Source organism: Anopheles coustani, chromosome 3 (genome assembly GCF_943734705.1).
Source record: "Anopheles coustani chromosome 3, idAnoCousDA_361_x.2, whole genome shotgun sequence".
NCBI lineage: Eukaryota > Metazoa > Arthropoda > Insecta > Diptera > Culicidae > Anopheles > Anopheles coustani.
In genome coordinates this window covers 37,846,791-37,865,579 of record NC_071288.1, presented here as the reverse complement: position 1 = coordinate 37,865,579, position 18,789 = coordinate 37,846,791, and the positions used below count along the sequence as shown (strand labels likewise).

At 45.9% G+C, this 18,789-nt stretch overlaps 1 protein-coding gene across 1 annotated transcript in view; it reads right to left on the bottom strand.

The window, feature by feature from the left end:
- Positions 1–747: 747 nt before the first annotated feature.
- The window catches only part of LOC131260745 (tyrosine-protein phosphatase 10D), a 40,914-nt gene continuing 22,872 nt past the window's right edge, over positions 748–18,789 (bottom strand). Inside the window, exons 2-11 of the mRNA XM_058262552.1 lie at positions 12,507–13,032; positions 8,312–9,412; positions 7,803–8,234; positions 6,306–7,688; positions 5,152–5,386; positions 4,894–5,080; positions 4,559–4,816; positions 4,214–4,472; positions 4,024–4,143; positions 748–1,661 (exon numbers count right to left, since the gene is read on the bottom strand). Coding sequence (XP_058118535.1) covers positions 895–1,661; positions 4,024–4,143; positions 4,214–4,472; positions 4,559–4,816; positions 4,894–5,080; positions 5,152–5,386; positions 6,306–7,688; positions 7,803–8,234; positions 8,312–9,412; positions 12,507–13,032 — 5,268 coding nt within the window. The 3' untranslated portion in view covers positions 748–894. The remainder of the gene's footprint in view (positions 1,662–4,023; positions 4,144–4,213; positions 4,473–4,558; positions 4,817–4,893; positions 5,081–5,151; positions 5,387–6,305; positions 7,689–7,802; positions 8,235–8,311; positions 9,413–12,506; positions 13,033–18,789) is intronic.

Sequence of the window (18,789 nt, the reverse complement as noted above, 5' to 3'; positions counted from 1 at the left end):
AACAATGTATTCTAGTGTTAAAGCAGATTGTCAAATAAGAAAAATAAACAAAATAAAAAATGCTATTGTTAAATTGAGAAAATCACATGAATTGATTAGATGACAAAATGAAGAAAAACAATAAAAGCAACAACAAAATCACGATACACCAATACGAAGCCAAATATCATACGCAAGAGTAAAGGGATAAGCAAAAGTAAGGATTAAAAATGTTACCATACCCATTTCTCTCAACTTAAGGTACAGCTCGTCGCTGATACCATTACTACCACCTACACCACCGACAATACCAACACTGCTACAACCGGCCCCACCAACGGATCCATCGAGCCCGCCACCAAGGATCGCGTCGCCGGCGCCAACGTTGTCCTCGTCCACAATCACGATGATGTCGTCGTCCTGCTCGTCCTCCTCCACCTCCACGTAGCTATGGTGTTTGTAGCGGCCTACGCCGACTCCACCGCCGCCACCTACACCCCCGCCGCCACTCACGCCACCTACACTCCCCGGAACGCCAGCAGCAGCTACGGCCCCGGCCACCATGGCCGCCGCTACCGCTCGCACATTTCGTTCGTTCCGTCGATGCAACAGCAACTCCCGCTGCTCGTTCGACCGTTCGTCCTCCTCCTCCTCCTCCTCTTCGTCGTCCTCGTCCGCCCGTTGGTGGTTCAGGTCGACCTCGACCTCCTCGCCCTCGTCGGAACCATCGATTCCGTCGTCGATCTCCGTCTCGTCGTCCTTCGTCGGCATCGTCCGATCGTCGTCCGCGTCGTTGTCCGCGCGCAAGATGACGACGTTCGAGGCGTTGCTATTTACATGGCTATCGCCGTCGTTGATAGCGATCACGATGCTACTGCGGCCGCTGCTTCGATTGTCGCTATCGTTCTCCAACTGTCATCTTTCCTCCTTCCACATTTTCCCTCCGCCGGCGAGCGTTGCCTGATGGGCCGCCGGTTGCTGCGCGGGAGCTTGAACTTGGTGAGGTGCCTGTTGCTGATGTTGTTGCTGCTGGTGCTGGTGCTGCTGCTGCTGTAGACGATGCTGATCGGATAGGCCATTAAGTTGCTCCGGCTTGGCAACGACTTCACCACCGCAGGAAAACGTCAGTGAACGTCGATCGTGCACCGCCTGTTCCGGATGACCGGAGCCACCGTTCATCGAACGCCGCTTGCACGGGCTCGACTCATAGCCACTGTTGGCGCTGGTGTTGCTCGTGGTGCCGCTGCTTCCGATCGATCGTTCGTCCATTCCCGACGATGGCTGATCGCGATCGTGCGTGTTGCTGGAATTACTGTGTGAGTGCTGTTGTTGTCCATCCGAACCAACGGTGGAGTGCTGCGTCGATACAACCTTCGACACGATCATCAACCCATCGACGGTCACTTCCACCTCTTCCTCGTCGTCCAGTAACTCCTCCTCGGTGGTTTCTCCCGCGGCAGTGTAGCTTCGTTGTTGCTGCTTACCCATATCCCCACCGGCTGAAGAAGCTTCTCCTGATCCGGCATTGCAGGACGCTACACTCCGCCGTCGGTCGAGTTCGGCATTTTCTAGCACCACGGCGGCTTCCTGTTCCTTCACAGTCGTTCCTTCATCTAGATCGTCATCGGAACGGTTTTCGATCAGCAACTGTTCCTCGGACTGTTGATCGTCATCTCGCGGTTCTGTTGGCGTTCCACACAGGCCACGTACAGACAATGGGAGGGAGGAGGCGATGGGCACACGCATCGACACCAGGGCCGTTTCGAGGCGCGTCACAAGTTTTAGGTGCGGGTGCGTAAGATGTGTGTGTGTATTTATGCAGTTGATTGAGGTGAGTGAGTGAGTACGTGAGTTTCGCGGTTAATAGATCCATTTGCCAAGCACCAGTGGAGTATCAGCACCAAGAAGCCCCAAATTATAGTGAGATAGAGTACGCAGGATAGTGTAGAACGATAGAAGTTCCGGTTCGGAGCACACACCACGATGATTCCACGAGACGCGTGCGGTGTACGTACAATTATTGGCACGAGATTGTTTTTCATTTTTACAACATTTCACAACATGTGTCAAGAGAGGATGAAGAGAAAGGATAAGAAAAATCAATAGTAACGCAAAACCAATCCGACGGTTGGTTTTATTTTATTGCACCGTTAAAAAATGTCCGGTGTTTAGAAAAGAAAACTCAATATTACATTTAATCGGTAAAAAAAGAACGAGATTCCACTCTCATTCGTACTGTCGGCCGCCAGGCCAGCTCGGGTAGTAGTGTTGCACATGTCTCTACAACTGGGATCCAGCAAACACCTGACCTCCTCAAACGCAGGTCAACCGGATTTGCGAATCACTCAGATGGCCGTATATCGTTTGGTTTAGTATACTTTCATCTGCCGTTTTGTGCACATCGACCGACCGACCAACCGACCGATCGGCGATTTCGGTGCATTCGCGCGCACGCAAACGCGCAAACGACAATCGAATGACCGATCGAAGTCACGGAGGCACCGTCGACGGGGCAAATGAAAATAGAAATAATAAAGAGTAATTCGAAATCATTCAGAAGCTAGGCTAAAGGAGTGCAAATCATCAATCGGCTATTTTTAAATGATGCATTTGAAACGGTTTTGTTAGGGTTAAGGTATACAAGTTAAGATACCATTAGTGCACACCAATGCAATGAGTATGCAGATGGAATGCATGATAAATACTAGGTCATCGCATATAGTTCTTTGCATGCATAACACACATGGTAAATGTTCGGTTTCCAAATTATATTGCAAAAGACAATTATGATGGTTGGAATTTTTTTAAATGCTGTTTGCACATAAACATAAACAAGTTTTTTTTTCTTTGCGTCCGAAGAAATTAATGAAATCGATGCATAATTTTAATACATCTTGAAAAACAGCGACATTAAAGTAGTATATAATTTATACAAATCATCAAATCAAACCAAATGATTGATTTTTAATGATCAAAATTATCTGGCATAAACTGTTGGTAGGGTCGTGCGCTGTTATCTGACTTTGTCAAGAAGCTTACAGTAACATATTACACATTAAAAAGATGATGATACAACGGCCAACAATTGCGTTTGAGACATCGGATCAGACTACGGATAATATAAAACACAAAAACATTTACAAATCGTCAAATTTCGCTCTTTTTAAACAGATTGTGTTAATGGATTTAAAATGTAGTTACATATTCCAAATGTTTTTTTCAATGGGATTGTAATCGAATTTACAAATGATTCATTTTCTAACATCACGATTGATTAGGGATCAATTTTATTTAGAAATGTATGACTATGTTCGTGCAATGTAATACAATCGATTACAATTTAAAAATGGGTCGTATTTCAATCATGTTTTTGGTTCCACAAATTATACAACAACTAAAATACATTCCCATTAGTGAGATAATTATGCTTTCAAAACGAAATGAACTATTAGTGTGTGTTAAAAAAAAAGTTTTTAGTTGATGTTAAAAGTTGGTGTTAAAATTTCAAACAAATCTGACCTCCAACGACGGTGTTAATTGTTAAAAATAAAACGAATTAGTATGACTGTGCTAAGGTTCAAACAGTCGATGAAAATCTACTAAACCAAACCAGTGGGAAAAGCGATAAATCCTGCATTAGATTTTAAGTATTTATAGGACGAAACGGAAACCATTCTTCAAAAAACAAACTAGCCAATGAAGAGTAGCCGTTAGATGAATGATGACCCTCTTGGGGTTTCAGGTATGAGATAGGGTACACGAATCTGGCGCCATGTGTGTGGTTTATGACTTGCGAGCCAGCGAGGCAACAACGCGTAGCTTATATGGGGTGAGCCAGTAGTTTACGAATGAGGCGAAGCGCTCTTTTGTACGGAGGAATTTGAGAGCCAGGCGCTAGCAAATTGAAATTTGGCTCACGCACACACAACCGTGTGCATGTGTCGGCCACCGACGAACATGATGCGCTATTTTGCAACATTCGTATCAGCTGCCCGGACGAAGCGTAGCTTCGCTTGAGGTGACGCTCGAAAAGGAAATACGTACCTTCGTAGCCTTGATTGTCGTGAATTTCACGCTCCGTGCCTTCCTTGCCCTCGAGCACGACCAGCAGACACTGATGGATGCAGATATATTGCTGCTCTGTTTGAACCATCCAGACACGTTCTAAAAAATGCACACGGCAATGAGAAGCGTTAGTCTACAACCAAGCCCCGCAGGATAAACAATGCCTTACCTTTTCGCATTGCCCAGACGATGCCGAAGATGTCGACATAGTCGGACACCTGTATTTGCTGCAATATTCTATCCAGCGTGATGAAGGTGCCGGAACGGCCGACGCCGGCACTACAGTGCACCACAATCGGCCGCTGGTCGGGTCCGACGCGCTCCCGGAAGGCTCGTACGAACCGTGCCAGCGTCTGAGGAGGGTTTGGCACGCCAAAGTCGGGCCATGTCGTGAAGTGGAAGTGGCGTATGATGCGCTGTTGCTCTCCCTGAGATAGATAAAAAAGGGTCGTTGCAAAGTGAACATCAATTTCAAATCAAACGAAATCTTACTGCTTTCATCGGTAGAACTTACCCTCGTCATCATAAACTCCGTTATGACCCAGTCGGGATAATGGCTGTCGTTCAGTAGCGTCACCTTGATGTCACCATAGTACACCGGAACGGTGTCGTGCGGCCAATAGTGGTCACATTTCTCGCGACCTTTCTCAAAGGTTCGCGTCAGCATGACGATCGCACGCGAGTTGCTTTCCCAGCACATGCGCCAGAAATCGTCCCGCGTCGAATGCAGCGGACCTTGCGTCACAATGAACTCCCGGGGTGAGTTGTGGCCCTGAGGAATACAAACGAAATATCAGCATCTTTTTACACTCTTTCTCGCCAGTTGGCCTTGCTCTTTCGTCCGCTTACCGGTACGTAGTTCGCGTTAATGTAATCAGATCCTTCCTCGTCGTCAACCGGTTGAAGCTTAAACCGGGAATGGTCATATGGTAAAATGTTCGTAAAACGATTCTTAGGCCTATTGCACGGTAGGTCCGCGAATGTGCACGGTTGATCCCGGCCCACATGCTTCAGTTCTTCGAACTCTTCACTAAATCTGTAATGACAAACGGAACAAACCACACAAGTTAAACCGTTTCCCCCCAACGTTTGACCCCGGGGACTTACCTAAAATCGGAATCAGCGGACATCATGCGATAGTGTTCGGCAAAATTCTTCACCAGAACTGGACGGCTCGTTTCGATGGTGCTGTCCGGCAGGGACATATTGTCGTTGGTGCGTTGCTCGGTGGTTTTGCGGCCCGTGTGTCGACGTCGGCGTAGGAACAGCACTACACCCACCAGGATTAGGATAATTAGCAATGGCACAGTGATGGACACGATGAGCGATGTGTTGTCTTGGGCTGCTTGTGCCGAGGGAACAAAAGATGGACATTAGAATGGTAGGCCAAATAAATGAGTAAAATCACACAAAAATCATGCAGAACGTGTCATGTGGTAGGAATTCTATTTTAAACGCGAGACTGCAAAAGAATTTAAAAGATAGTTATAAACAATATGCTACTAAGATTACGCAAAGATAACTGAAATCTTTAAACGAAATATATAGATAAACAAAATTGAACATTTACGGGATAGATATGCAGTTTTTTTTAGAAATTGAATATGCATTCAACAATAAACTTTTGATAAATTGTTCTGAACTAAACTATATATTAAACAAAAAAAGTTGATCTAAAACAGAAATAAGAAACTAGGAACAAAATATTCATGCCACACAGATTTCTATGTCAGTAAAAGAGAAAAAAAATGAATTTAAAAGTAGTCTTCGAATTGTTCGCGAACATTCCTGGTTTTTTGGTATTTTTCTTAGCGCCAATAAAGTAGCTTGATTATGCAGACAAATATTCGAGAAATATTCAAAAGAATTATTTTATTTTATTTTAGCCATTAAATGTATTCTCTGCTAACTTACTGTTTAATTACCAGTTGTAAAACAATTTACCAGCTTTAATTGAGAAGCTACTGTATTTGAAAAACGTATTTTTTATAAACTTAACTGTTTATTATTACTTAAAACTAAATGAAGGATTAAAGAACATGCAAACCAAATACAAAACGTAGATAACTCTAGTACAATACAGAAACGATTTCATTCAAGAGATGAAAAAAATCTTACCATCCACCGAAAGTAGTGCTGCTTTATCACAATAACAAGATAGAATAGGGATAGAACAGTGAAATAATGAAAACCCCATCGTGAAAAATTCACCTTATTACCAATAATCCAAATCAATATGTTTCGCTTCCAGAAGCACTTACCTGTGCGGATCGAATAGCTGTAGGCCGTATCGGTGAACTTGTCCGGAGCGGTGAAGGCACGCACTTTCACCTTGTAGACCGTGCCCGACTTCAACGGTCCATTGCAGTATCCCGTCTTCTTCGCGTCGCAGTTCTCCGTGCCGATGGTAAAGTCCTCCACGGAGCTATTCTTGAACGGGTAGTACGGTTCGATCACCTGGTACGGTGGCCACACGCTGTACGACTGGACGTCGCGCCAGCTGGGCATCTCCAACCCGGAAGCGTTCTTCGAGTCGTCTTCGGCGATGATGATCGTGTATGTCGTAACGACACCGTTCTGGTCGCTGAAGTAGTGCTTCCGGAAGCGGATCTCGATCGTCGTCGCCGTGCTGCCCACCTCTGTCGGGACTACCTGCGTCTCGGGTTTAGGCGGAGCTAGAATAGGCATTTTCTGCTTCCAGATGTGCTCCGGTCCGTAGCCGATGGCAGTCTTCGCTTGAATACGGAAAACGTACGACTTGCCCGGCTGCAGTCCCTTGATCGACCCGCGCAGCTCGTTCGGCCGGAAGTCCTTCACCTGTGTGTGCTGGGACCCGTCAAGTCCGTACGTGATCGTAAACTGACGGATAATTCCATTCTGCTCGTTGGGTGGCAGCGACCACTCGAAGGTGATCTCGCTCGGCTGAATATCGATCGGGGCGAACTTATCCATCCGTCCCGGGAGGGCTTCCTTGGTCTGGAAGTTGGACGAAACGGGTAAGCTGACCCGCAGCACGCTCGACTCCGTCCCGGAACGTACGACCACCGTGATGGTGTAGTTACGGTGCGGTTTCAGATCCGTGATGGTGATGTGATTGTTGACCGTGTAGTTCTGCACGTAGTGCGTATCGTTCATCAGGTACTGCACCTCGAACGAGGTGTACTCTCCCTTGGGGATGTCCCACTTCAGGTCGATCCAGGTGTCGTTGATGTTGGTCGCCTCGAGCCGCGTGATCGGATCCGGGAACATTCGATCCTGGCGCTGGATCGGTTGACTCGACACCTTACCGCTCACCGTCCACACCGTGATGTTGTACAGCTTGCCCGGAGTTAAACCGGTAAAGGTGACCTTCCGGTCGGTGTCGTTTGCAAGCTTTTCCTTGTCCGGGATGGTGGGGTCGCCCAGCGAAAACCGGTATAGATCGAACTTGGACGATTGCTGCGGCGTTGGCGTGTAGCTCAGCGTGACCGTGTCGCGGGTGTGCATGTTGTTGACGATTACCACCTCCGACTGGATCAGCGGCATTGTGCGCGTTTGCAGTTTGGTCACATCGCTCGTCAACCCGTAGGAAATGGTTTGAATTTTAAAGTTATACATCACACCGGACATCAGGTCACCGATCAACAGACGCACCAGCGGTGGCTCTTCGACGATCTTCTCATCGTCACTCACGCTGCCAGGGTAAGGAAGGACTAAAAACGAAACCATAAACAGTTATTCCAAAAAAGGATTCCAACTGTAAACTCTGCTTTACTCACTTGTATTCGATTCGGTAAAGTTCTTCATCGACACCTGCTCCGGTTGCTCCGTCGGCCACCAGTGTATGATGTACGTCTCGACACGACCTTCCGGACGCGGGAACTCGAGCGTAATGTTGTTCGAGTCGACGAGCGGCGCAATATTCGAGACCGGGTTCGGTCGCACCGTCTGATTGACCTGCTGAGGGTTGGGGCTCTCCACACCATAGCTGACCGTGTTCACCTGAATGGTGTACTTCTCGCCCGGCGTCATATCGGTAACGTCCGCTTCGGTGGCCTTGACCGAAGGCAGTCGGATCCACTGCTTCTCGCTTTCCGTCCGATACCGAATCGAGTATTCGGTGAACTCAGACCGCTCCGGTGGTTTCCAGTGTACGAGTACCGAGTTGCTCGTCACCTTTTCGATTGTCATGTTTCGCGGTGGGTTTGGATCTGTAAAATTGTGGTAAAAGATGAAACACACAAGTGAGGTGGATTTCCATTCTTTGTTGATTCGTTCGAATACTTACAGACAGCCTGGAAGTAGGAGTGCGGTTCACTGCGCAGTCCGTGACTGACGGCGAACACCTTCACCTCGTAGCCGGCACCCGGATAGAGATTCGTGAACACCAACCGGCTCTCGGTGGTCAGCACCGTCTTGCCATCGTTGGTATCGTTGCGGGTGTACGTCACCTCGTACTTGTCTTGCTTCGAGTTAACGTCGCTCTTCCAGCTGATGTTGAGACCCTCGCGGATCGACTTCAGATCCTCGATGATTGGCGACGACGGTCGCGTCACCACGAAGATTACCGTCTCGTTCGACTCCATCTTTCTCGAGAGCGCCTGCACCGTGACGGAGTAGTTCCGGCCGGGCAGCAGCGTTTCCAGCTGGAACGACGTTTGGTTTGTGCTCATCGTGCTCGAGTCACCATTGTTTGTCTCCAGCTCGTGGTAGCTGACCCGGTACTCGTCCTGCGTACTCGTATCGTCCGGTTGCCACGAGATGGTGATCACACCCGTCTTGCTATCGGTGGCCGACTGGACCTGCTTGACCGGGAGTGGTTTCAGCGTCACATCGCCACTAGCCGGCCAGGACGTCACCTTGCCAGAGACGGTCTTCACCACCACCTGGTACGTCTTGCCCGGATCAAGATTGTCCTTGAACTCGAGCCAGGCCATGTTTTCGTTGTCGTTCCGCAGGACAGCCTGCTGCCGGCGGGAGGTCGACAGTGACACCTGGTACTTGTCGAACTCGCTGGTGCCCTTCGGTGCTTCCCACATCACCTTGAAGGAGTTCTCCGAGATGGACTTCTTGTCGAACGTTACGTTCATCGGGCGCAACGGCACCGTCCGGTATTGGGCCGTGGTCGGCAGGGAAATTTCATCCTCGGACATCGTTTGCACGGAGATGTTGTACGCGCGGCCCGGCACGAGTCCCTTGAATGCCGCCTGCGCCGGTCCGGGAGGTTCACCCTCCTTCTGCACGTAAAGCACGCTGCCGAGCGCGTCGGGCGGCTCGATCGATACCTTGTAGTGGGTGTAGATGCCGGCCGGGTACGGGGGTTGCCAAAGCACCAGCAGGGTGGTCTCATTGCGGAACCACACGATGAACTTGCCGGGCGTGTTTGGTTCTGTGTTCGAGGGAACGTTGGTAAAGGGAACAAGTATTAGCAAAAGTTTGAAACCATCATCACATGCTCCATGCATGCATGGTGCAACAGGAGGCAGGCTGAATGCAGCGAAAGTAGAACTTAAATACAAATAGACAAGTTGGTTTAGTGTTTTATCAAGATGAATCACGAGTAATGCATTCCTGAAACATTTCCTTCACCATAACATAAAAGGGATGACATACTTATTACAACTAACCAATTAGTTTTACATATGTGCGTGTTAAGAGATAACATAAAAATGCCCGTCAATGTAGTTAAAAACATTTTTTTAAACCCTAGGTCATGTGTGTGGTTTTTTGCCTAACGATGTGATTAATAAGACTTTTAAAAATCAACCGGTTTTTAATGTTTGTAGTTAAACAATGATTGATCTAAACTTTAGTAATCTCTTTCGCAATGGGAGAAGCCCTTAACAGTACACAAATCAGTTTGTACGATGTAAATTAAAATTTATCTTCTATCTAAAATCCATAATCTACACTAACGAGAGAATTATTAGGTAAGATATTCCTTTAGTTTTTTTTTTCTAAAATTATCGATTGAAAAAATAAAGATCACAATTAAGAAATTCGTAGCTTCCCATGTTACTTATTTTATATTTCAATCAACTTGGAAACAACTAGTCTATCCCTAATCCGCAAAGTTGCTATCTTCTTTAAAAATTCTGTAAGTTTGTACGAAAATATTCCTTTTTTGTTGAGATTTTTTATCCACCGGAGAATCAAAAACATTGTCAGACCGATTGACAATAAACAGAAGAGAACCAATAATTGGCCAGGGAATAAAGATGAAAGAAATTTTCTAAATTATTGCGATACTTGGCCAAGAGGGATGATTCATAGGATTGGTAGAAATAGTTTTCCTTGGAATTTGCGGTATCATTCATGCTGTACGGATTATATTTCTCAACCGTCCCGATGCTCAATCAACCTCGTCTATTTTGGTACCTTGCCTTGGCGCGCTGAATGTCCGCGGAATGCAAAATCCGGATTGGTTAGGCGAAAGATTTCCTTAAACGGAATGTCTCGGGTAGGGAGAAGAAAAATAAAACGGAACTAGCACAACCAAACAAAACAAAAAGCGTAAAAAAGAAACGCATAAACACAATGGTTCAACCGTGCAGTGTATATATCGGAGCGTACGGCAGGCTACGCTAGCCCGGTTGAAGAATTACCTCGCAGAATCTTAATGTCCAGCAGATCTTTATGCCTGTAGCGCTCTGGTACGTGTTCCGCCAGAGGAAATCGCCACCGCCAGTCAGTCACCACCGCCACCCAAAAGTCACCATTAGAATGAGGTTGTGTGTTTGTGTATGAGTTAGTTAGTGGTTAGAGCGATAGAGCAGATTGTTAGTGACGGTCAGGTGAGACGAATTCCGCAACGCACGGCCGGTGAGTTGTTTGGTTTGCCGCACGAAGGATCGCGTTTTGGCCGCAGGTTCGACGGTTTTATGCGCCACCGGGAAATGTAGTGTCGAGCGCCGAGGTTTGGTTCGGGTGTTATGGTTATGGTGCGTTTCGCAAATATTTACCCACAGCCCCGGGGTTTTATTTATTCGCAGGTGTTTGTGTGCGGGTGTTTCATTGTAGTTAGCGTGTACGTGCGCAGGTTGACAAGTTGCAGCCACCGAAGCCGAAACCGAACGACACCAACAGCGTCGGTCATCGCGATGGTCGTCATCCGCCGCCGAGGAAGTCGCGAGCCGTTCCAGAAGGAGTGTTAGTTGTTAGTGAGCACCACGTACACCAATGGACGCAGAAGGAAGGCAGCACGCGAGGGAAAGGAGCAAGAAGAAAAACACGATTCGGTGAGGCTAAGTGAATTTGTTAAAACATTATCCAGTTAATACCAGGGCACCACAGATCTGCGTGTGGGGAAGTAAAACATAGAATGTGTATGCATTTCAATTGAAAACATCCGTTAGCGGTCGCGCGCCCGATCCGCAATTTGTGTAGGATTGCGCCGCCCGGGATAGCTGGATCTGTTCCCTTGTTTTCGCGCACAGTGGGCCGGTTCCTTCTTGTGGTCGAGGGTTTCATTAAAAAGCAAAAATATGGATGATCACGAAAAGATAATTTTGATTGTTATTCAATTACTAAGTACTGACTAGAGAACTATCTGTTCATAAGCTTGCTTTTTGTTCCCTAAGTAATTAAAAAAGATAACTTCATTTTCGCGTGTATAATATCACCGTTTTCATCTAAGATTATTGCTTCGCCAAATAACTATTATTTTATACACGGCAATTGTTCTAATTAATGTTTCTGTGTCAATTTCTTCATTTCTCTCAGTCGAAGCTTATCTCTGCACGTGGGATCTCGTTTGAATAAAATCATTTGCAGAAAAATATTGAATTTAATTGTTGTTCAATACAAACAAGACACAAACCTTGTTGTATTAAGATATTGTAAAATCCAAATGAAGTGAATAGAACTGCTGATCAATTGCGATTAAAGTATAGAATTTGGAAAGAGTATAGCAAAGATTGTGCAATGTCTAATACTTGCGTGGATGGGGAATATCTATTTTTCAAATCAAACAAATGAGGTAAAAACTTGTCCCCTGACCGCAAACTAGTTCAAGAATACTTGGGTAATGTTATATACGACAATTTATAAAAAAAATTAAAACAACTTTTTAACTGCTTTTATCTCAACACATGTCTAGACCAAGTGCCGCACTGTGCCGAGCAGGAAAGAGGAACTGTTGCCGCTCCACTTGACGTCCTCTTCGCGACATTACCGCTGCTGGCGTGTTCTGCCAGCGCAATACCAGTTCACCTTGAACCGCACGGAGGAATTCATCGTTCTTCCGTTTGTTAGTGGAGCGCATCGGTGTGTTAGAGCGATGGATTGGTTCATCTTCCAGTGGTGGTTCTTTCCGAAACCGGTGACTAAAGTACTAAAAGACGAGTTAGGTCAGCTACCAGTTAAATCCTCTACTAGGAAGAGAAAGCTCTCGTCGTTAGTGCACACCACAACGCCACTACCGGAAAATCGCCAAGACCAGAAACAAATAGGAAACCCAACCCGCACTCGGTCCGTGCACTTACTCGTGGTGAAGTTGCGGCTCGTGTAGGCCACCGATTCCTTGCCATCGTACAGCGTGTACGCCTGCACCTGGTAGGTGGCGCCGGGTGTCAGGTCGCGCACCTGATACTGGAACTGATTTTCCTCGATCGCGACCGTCTGGTTGGTGGCGAAGTTGTCCGACAGGCCGAGGATCTTCAGCTTGAACGACGAGAAGTTGCCCTGGGCGGGCGGGCTCCAGTTGATGATGACGTTCTTGCCGCTGCGCGGGATGACGGTGAGGTTGGCCGGCGGATCCGGCGCCGTCGTAATCGACACCGTCCACGTCAGCCAGTCCTTGTGCGTTGAGTTGGTGTAGTACAGCCAGAAGTTGTAGCGCGTGCCGGGCAGCCCGTTGGAGAACTGGATCTCGTCGCCAACATCCCGCGACGCGATCGTCGTGTTAGGCGTCGGGTTGCCGATCGGTGGGTAGTAGTCGAGCCGGTAGAACGAATCGTCCAGCCCCTGGTTGCCGGGGATCTCGATCACCAAATCGGCTCCGTGGCATAGCTACAGAGGGAGAGGGCAAACGAGAGAGAGAGAGAGAAAGGGTGGCCATGAGTAATGCGTGTGTCGTAACGATGCTGATGGGTGATACGATGATCCCACACACGATCGACGATAATGACTACTATCGAAGCGGCGACCGAAGGTGGAAAGTAAAGAAAGAGGAGTTGCACTCAACGCCGGAAGCGGAAGACGCAATTTTCCTGTTACCGCCGGTAATCGTTGCTCGCACCGGAGAGGAGATGAAACCGGTGGATGGGTGGTGGTGGTAATAATCGTAATTTTTTGTTACTGATCGCGACACAGCGCCGGGAAATGCGTCCGCTTCCTCTTATCGTATGATCATTCTGATATGTTAATACAGGAAAGAAACAAATCGATCGCACAAGACAACGAGCTTTGTATAGCTTTAACAAATCTCCAACAAGAAGTTGTCAACCGAAATATTAATGATTTGTAGAATACGTAAAATATTTTTAAAATTTCAACGAAATGGAATTCTATCCTAAAAATAATAATATTTAATGAGATTTAAAAATAATCTACTCTTTGAAAAACTATTTCTATTTGTGTATATTAAAAGATAAACAAATGTATAACATGATAGTTTAAACATAAATCCTATTAACTGAACCGTAAGACGTTCAACATCATTCTTAAAGTGTAAATGTATTTAAAATGCAACATCAAACAGTTTTGTCAAAAGAACCGTGTAGGCAACATGTTTGCCGGCATTATTATGGTACATTATAATGGCCGGTAGGCTTATCACGCCACGGTTTTCGATGTTAGTGGAACAAATTATTCCAGAACATAACATCCGTTTAAGCAAACGATGGCTCGAAGAAACAAATGTAGTCCCGTCCCCCAGGCCCTCACACTCCCTTCTTCTTCAAGTATCCACCGCTTCTGGATTTTCGTGCGAGGCTTGACTAACCAAGAGAAACGTTGGTTATCTGTTTAACAACGTCGTCTCGGATATTGTTGATGGTTGTTGGAAGGGAAGGGGGAGCAACAGAAAACCTTCCAATCACAGCCCTTTTCAAACTTTGGCGAACGAAACGAACCTGATGGTGCCGGGACGAAATGGGCTCGGGAAAAGCTCAAAAACATGGCAAAAACATCACCCCAAAAAGCGTAACGTTGCGGCCCGGACACGAACGCAACTTCTGTGTGTGCACACACAAAGTAAAAGTGTTTCGAACACGAGTGAAAACTTACCGGGCACTAGAAACGAGATCAAGTGCATCCACGGTGAAGATGATACCGGGAGCATCAGAGAAAACGTACATGATGCGTGTGCATGCTGCCCCGAAACACGGCGGGAAAACGATGGAAAGAAGGCACAGTTTCACTATTCTCCGATGGGAGCTGGGTGGATGGGTGGTATGGAAAAATGGGAAAAGGCGGAGGAAAGAAGAGCAAAAACAAAGTCGCCGTATAACACGTACAGCAACAATGCGCGTCCCGTTGCAGTGGAAGCAACATTGGAATTGACTGGAAAACTTTCACTTCAATCGATTGAATGCATCATTTCGGATCGATTTTCACCAGCAGCACCCGGGTGACGAGCGTCAGCCTCAAGGGAGTTGGCAAGCGGGAGGGGGTTGGACGGGGACGGTTTGCATACCGACACTCGATACCACCGAGATGAATATATGCACAAACGGAAATCGACGAGACGGAGTTGCATAAAAAAGGCACCCACAATCCGCTGCACGCTTCTCCATCCGGTTGGTGTGTGGAAAATTGAAAGATGAAAAAAAAACCCCACCTTATTGGAAAAGTTCGGTACGGTGCAAATGGAATGCCAAATTTTCTAAAACTATTCGAAACGTGGTGCGTGGTGGTAATAGTGTAGCAAGCATGAATAAAAGCGAGCTAGTAGTATTAATTGTCTTAGTAGTAGTAGTAGCGCCATTGGTAGTGAATAAGCTGACACGGTTGTCCGCCGAAGTTGCGAAGGGAAGCTTTTTCCACATCGTTTCATCTTCACCGGAGCTAAAACCCATCGGATGCGGCCAACTCGCCGACAAATCGATGCTCGGTGAGGGCGAGCCGAATCACTTTCGCTCACGACCGAGATGCCCGGAACCGGCACCCCGAAAAAAAAAACAAAGCATAAAAAGAAAAACACACTCTCCTGTCCCTCCCCCCACATCCTCCGATCAAACCCCCAATTTCGGATGCACTCATGCTTCCAGTGTGTAAATGTTTGCATAAATAGGCTCATCTGAGGTGGAAATTGGCTTTGATTTGGTAGATAAATTACGGAGCAGACAAAGCGCAAAAATCAGCAGAGAAAAACACCACACAGGAGGGAAATGAACTGAAGCGAAAATAAGTGGAGGAGGCGGAAAAAAAAGAAATTGAACGCTTTTCGCAACCATTAAACTACACACAGAAAATCGATCATCACTGCTTTTCACCAGAGATGAACTGAACACTATGCAGAAATATGAACAAATGCGAAAAAAAAATATCGATCAATACAAAACGAAGCAAAACGAAACAAATTACATTGCGAAATATGCATGTTTGTCTTTCGAATTTGCCCTTGGCTGACTCGAAAGGTAATTTTCCACCCAACGGGTATTTTTTCCACAACCAAACATGTTTCAAAAATTGCCAAATTGTGAAAGAGATAATTTGGACAGTAAAACAATGGTAGTAACCACAATCTATTTGAAATTCCATTCAATTGGTCATAAAATTAGATGCATGCTTAGTTCTTAAAAAAATGCAATAAAACGACACAGTTATTTCAAACATTTCATCAACCGAGCGCATCCACTTGTCAGAATATCTCTTTAAAACGTGCCTTTGCAAATCGTCCCGTAGTGATAAATGGCGGCTGGAAAATGGCTCGCCCTAATCGTCACTATAAGCAGAACCAGCTCACATGTTTGCCGCGTAAAATGATGCAAACCAAACCCGAAACCGATTGGCACGTGCGCGCTCTGCTTCCCCCGTTTTGCATTGTTTGCAAATATGTGCTGATAAGCGCGAAAACCGCTTGCCTTCCGTTTACAAGACACTTTCCGCGAACCCCTTTAGCCCTTTGGGGTTATAGTGTTATTTACCAGGTAGCACCACTACAAAATACAACCATTCGTACGATTATGGCTCAACATCATCAGTGGCAACCGATCGAATCCTTTATGTCGTTTGATAATAGAGTCTGGAGTTCCGAACCCTGCAGATGAACGGCTATTAACGTTTTCGATCGATATATCCTTTAGTCACACACTGGCGGTGTGTTGTGGCAAGCGATGCAAACGTGCGCTTTTAGCTACCCGATGATAGTTGGTCATGCATAAACCATCCGATAATAATCAACACCCCGGTGCACTTCTAGCGAGGAGTTGAAAATGTCCGGTCGGCGCTGGGGGGAGGATGTGCATTTTTCAATTTTTATTCTTCCGATGGCATTTTTCCAATTAGTGACAAACAACGCGCGGACGGATAAAAACAGAAAAATAGCAAATGAACAACTCACCACATGCGGGAAAGCTTTGGTAAAATACGCCAATCTTTGTCAAATCGGTGCAGGTATGACAAGAATCCTTTCGAGGGGTCATCAGGATAGAATTGATTTGCTGTTTACCTTTGAAAGTTTTTCGAATATCCACATTATCATCCTATTTTCGAATTGTAGGAAAGTGAGCGCTTTACCGCAAGATGACATCGTAAAAGCTAGTCTTAGGTATGAATAAGAGAAAACGATTAGATGTACAAGTATCAGCTATATCACTGCTATTATTTGTAAAAGAAGTAAAACAATTTAACAAAATGCTGTGGTTTATTTTACGGCAATCCATAGATGAATTGAATTTTGGCGTATTTCCACTTGGAATATGCTGTTTTTACAATATCAAAATACAAATGTTTCTCATACTGTGATTAGTTAGCCTGCAAAGGCGAACATACCATTGAAACCGTACTTTATAACTAGTGTTGTGCTTCATGAATCTTTCGATCAGATTCATTCATATAAATCTTATACAAAGAGTAATTCGATTCACTAGTCGAATCTTGAATCCGGTCTCCAAGATTCAATCTTTGAAGATTCATGAATCGCTAACATGAAGATTCAGATTCATTGATTCTTATCAAAGATTTATTAAGAATTCATGAATCGGCATCAGATTCACACAATACTAATTATAACATTTTCTCAAGACATATTAAACCACCATAAATATACTCAAATGTTGCTGGTAATTTTGATTTGCCCTCAATGTAAAACTACTAATTTTCATATTATATTACGAGAAATTATTAACATTGCTACAGAATAGTACAATCATTATAAGTGCAATAATACTTTCAATTATTTGTACGCTTTTAATGATGTAACCAATAATTATGTGTATGCCCTACCCCAAAAGTTCTATTACTTTACAAAGCTCAAAACACATAGTTTTGCGTTTGTACAGAATTTCTCAGCGCTTTAGGCAACGCACATTTTTCTTACAACCCACTGTTTTGGGCATATCCTTTCCATTACCCCACCGATTCTTCCATTTCAGTTAACCCTCTGAGGAGAGGGGGCGGGCAAAGCCACAAGTTACTACACACCTTTCGTGGAGGCCAGCTGAATTGTGGAATTTACCGCCAAAACAACAAGCAACAACATAAAAAAAAGATCATACGGCCAGACAATCGAAAGTGCTGATCAAGCAACCAAAAACTATAGCGTAAATTTCGCGATCCATGCCGGTGGCCCACCCGTTCGGTTGCCTTCCCCACCCCCCCAAGCAGGTCCGTCAACTCTGAGCTGGTTCCGCCGGGTGGCCAATTGGTCACCAATCACGGTTGTTTTGGGGTAAGTTGAGGTTTTGTTTTCTATTTTTTCATCCATTTTTCCTACCACGATCAAGCGCAGACGACCTGCACTTGGCAAATGTCCAACGCCAAGGGTGTGTGTGTGGGGGGTTGTTACGCTCGAGTTAAGAAATAGGCATTGCGTAAAGTCCGCTCGTTAGCCAGGGAGAGTCGCCGTGTGCCGGAAAAACGCGCGCTCGCGGGGGATGGTGGTGGCAAAAAAAATTGCTCGTGGAAAGTGAAAAACAGCATGAAGTCGTTCTCTCCATCGTGCAACGTTGGGGGGCGGCTGAGCGGGAGGGTGGCCGGAGCGAGGGGCTGTGTGTGACCGAGTGTAGATTTAGTTGGGGTTAATTTCTGTTGAATTGCGATCGAGTGATTGAGATAGACACGGACGTTAATTGCAGCTGCCGCGCTACTACCACTGCAACGGCTGCAACTGCAACCGCAAACATCCCCTCCCTCCACCCGCGTGTTGCATTAGTTTCGGACCGGTCAAGCGACCCTTTTCCACCGCCCGTGTGAATGCGGCCCAGTTCCTTCCCCTCGGCACCTAGCCGCGATGCGTTGCGTTGCCATTTGCAATAATGACTGCGTCAAGTTCGCTCGCTCGGCTGGTGTGTGAGGCCTTTTCAGGCGGGGGGTGGCTGGTATGCGCCCCGATTGGGGTTTCCACCGGAGAAACAGAATGCCTGAAACAACGGATTCTAGCGTAATTTTTCTAACGAATGCGGCCAATTACGATGATGATTATGATGTACCTTATGCAAGCGACAAATAGAAACCTATGTTTCCAAGAACAAGTATTACGAAACATAAATCATTATTTTTCAATGACTTTTTCTTGGTGAAAATGAAGCACAATAGACAAAAATAGTTCAGCAATATTTTGCTTTTCAATAATTAAAACGGGAGTCTCAGAAGCATTTTAAT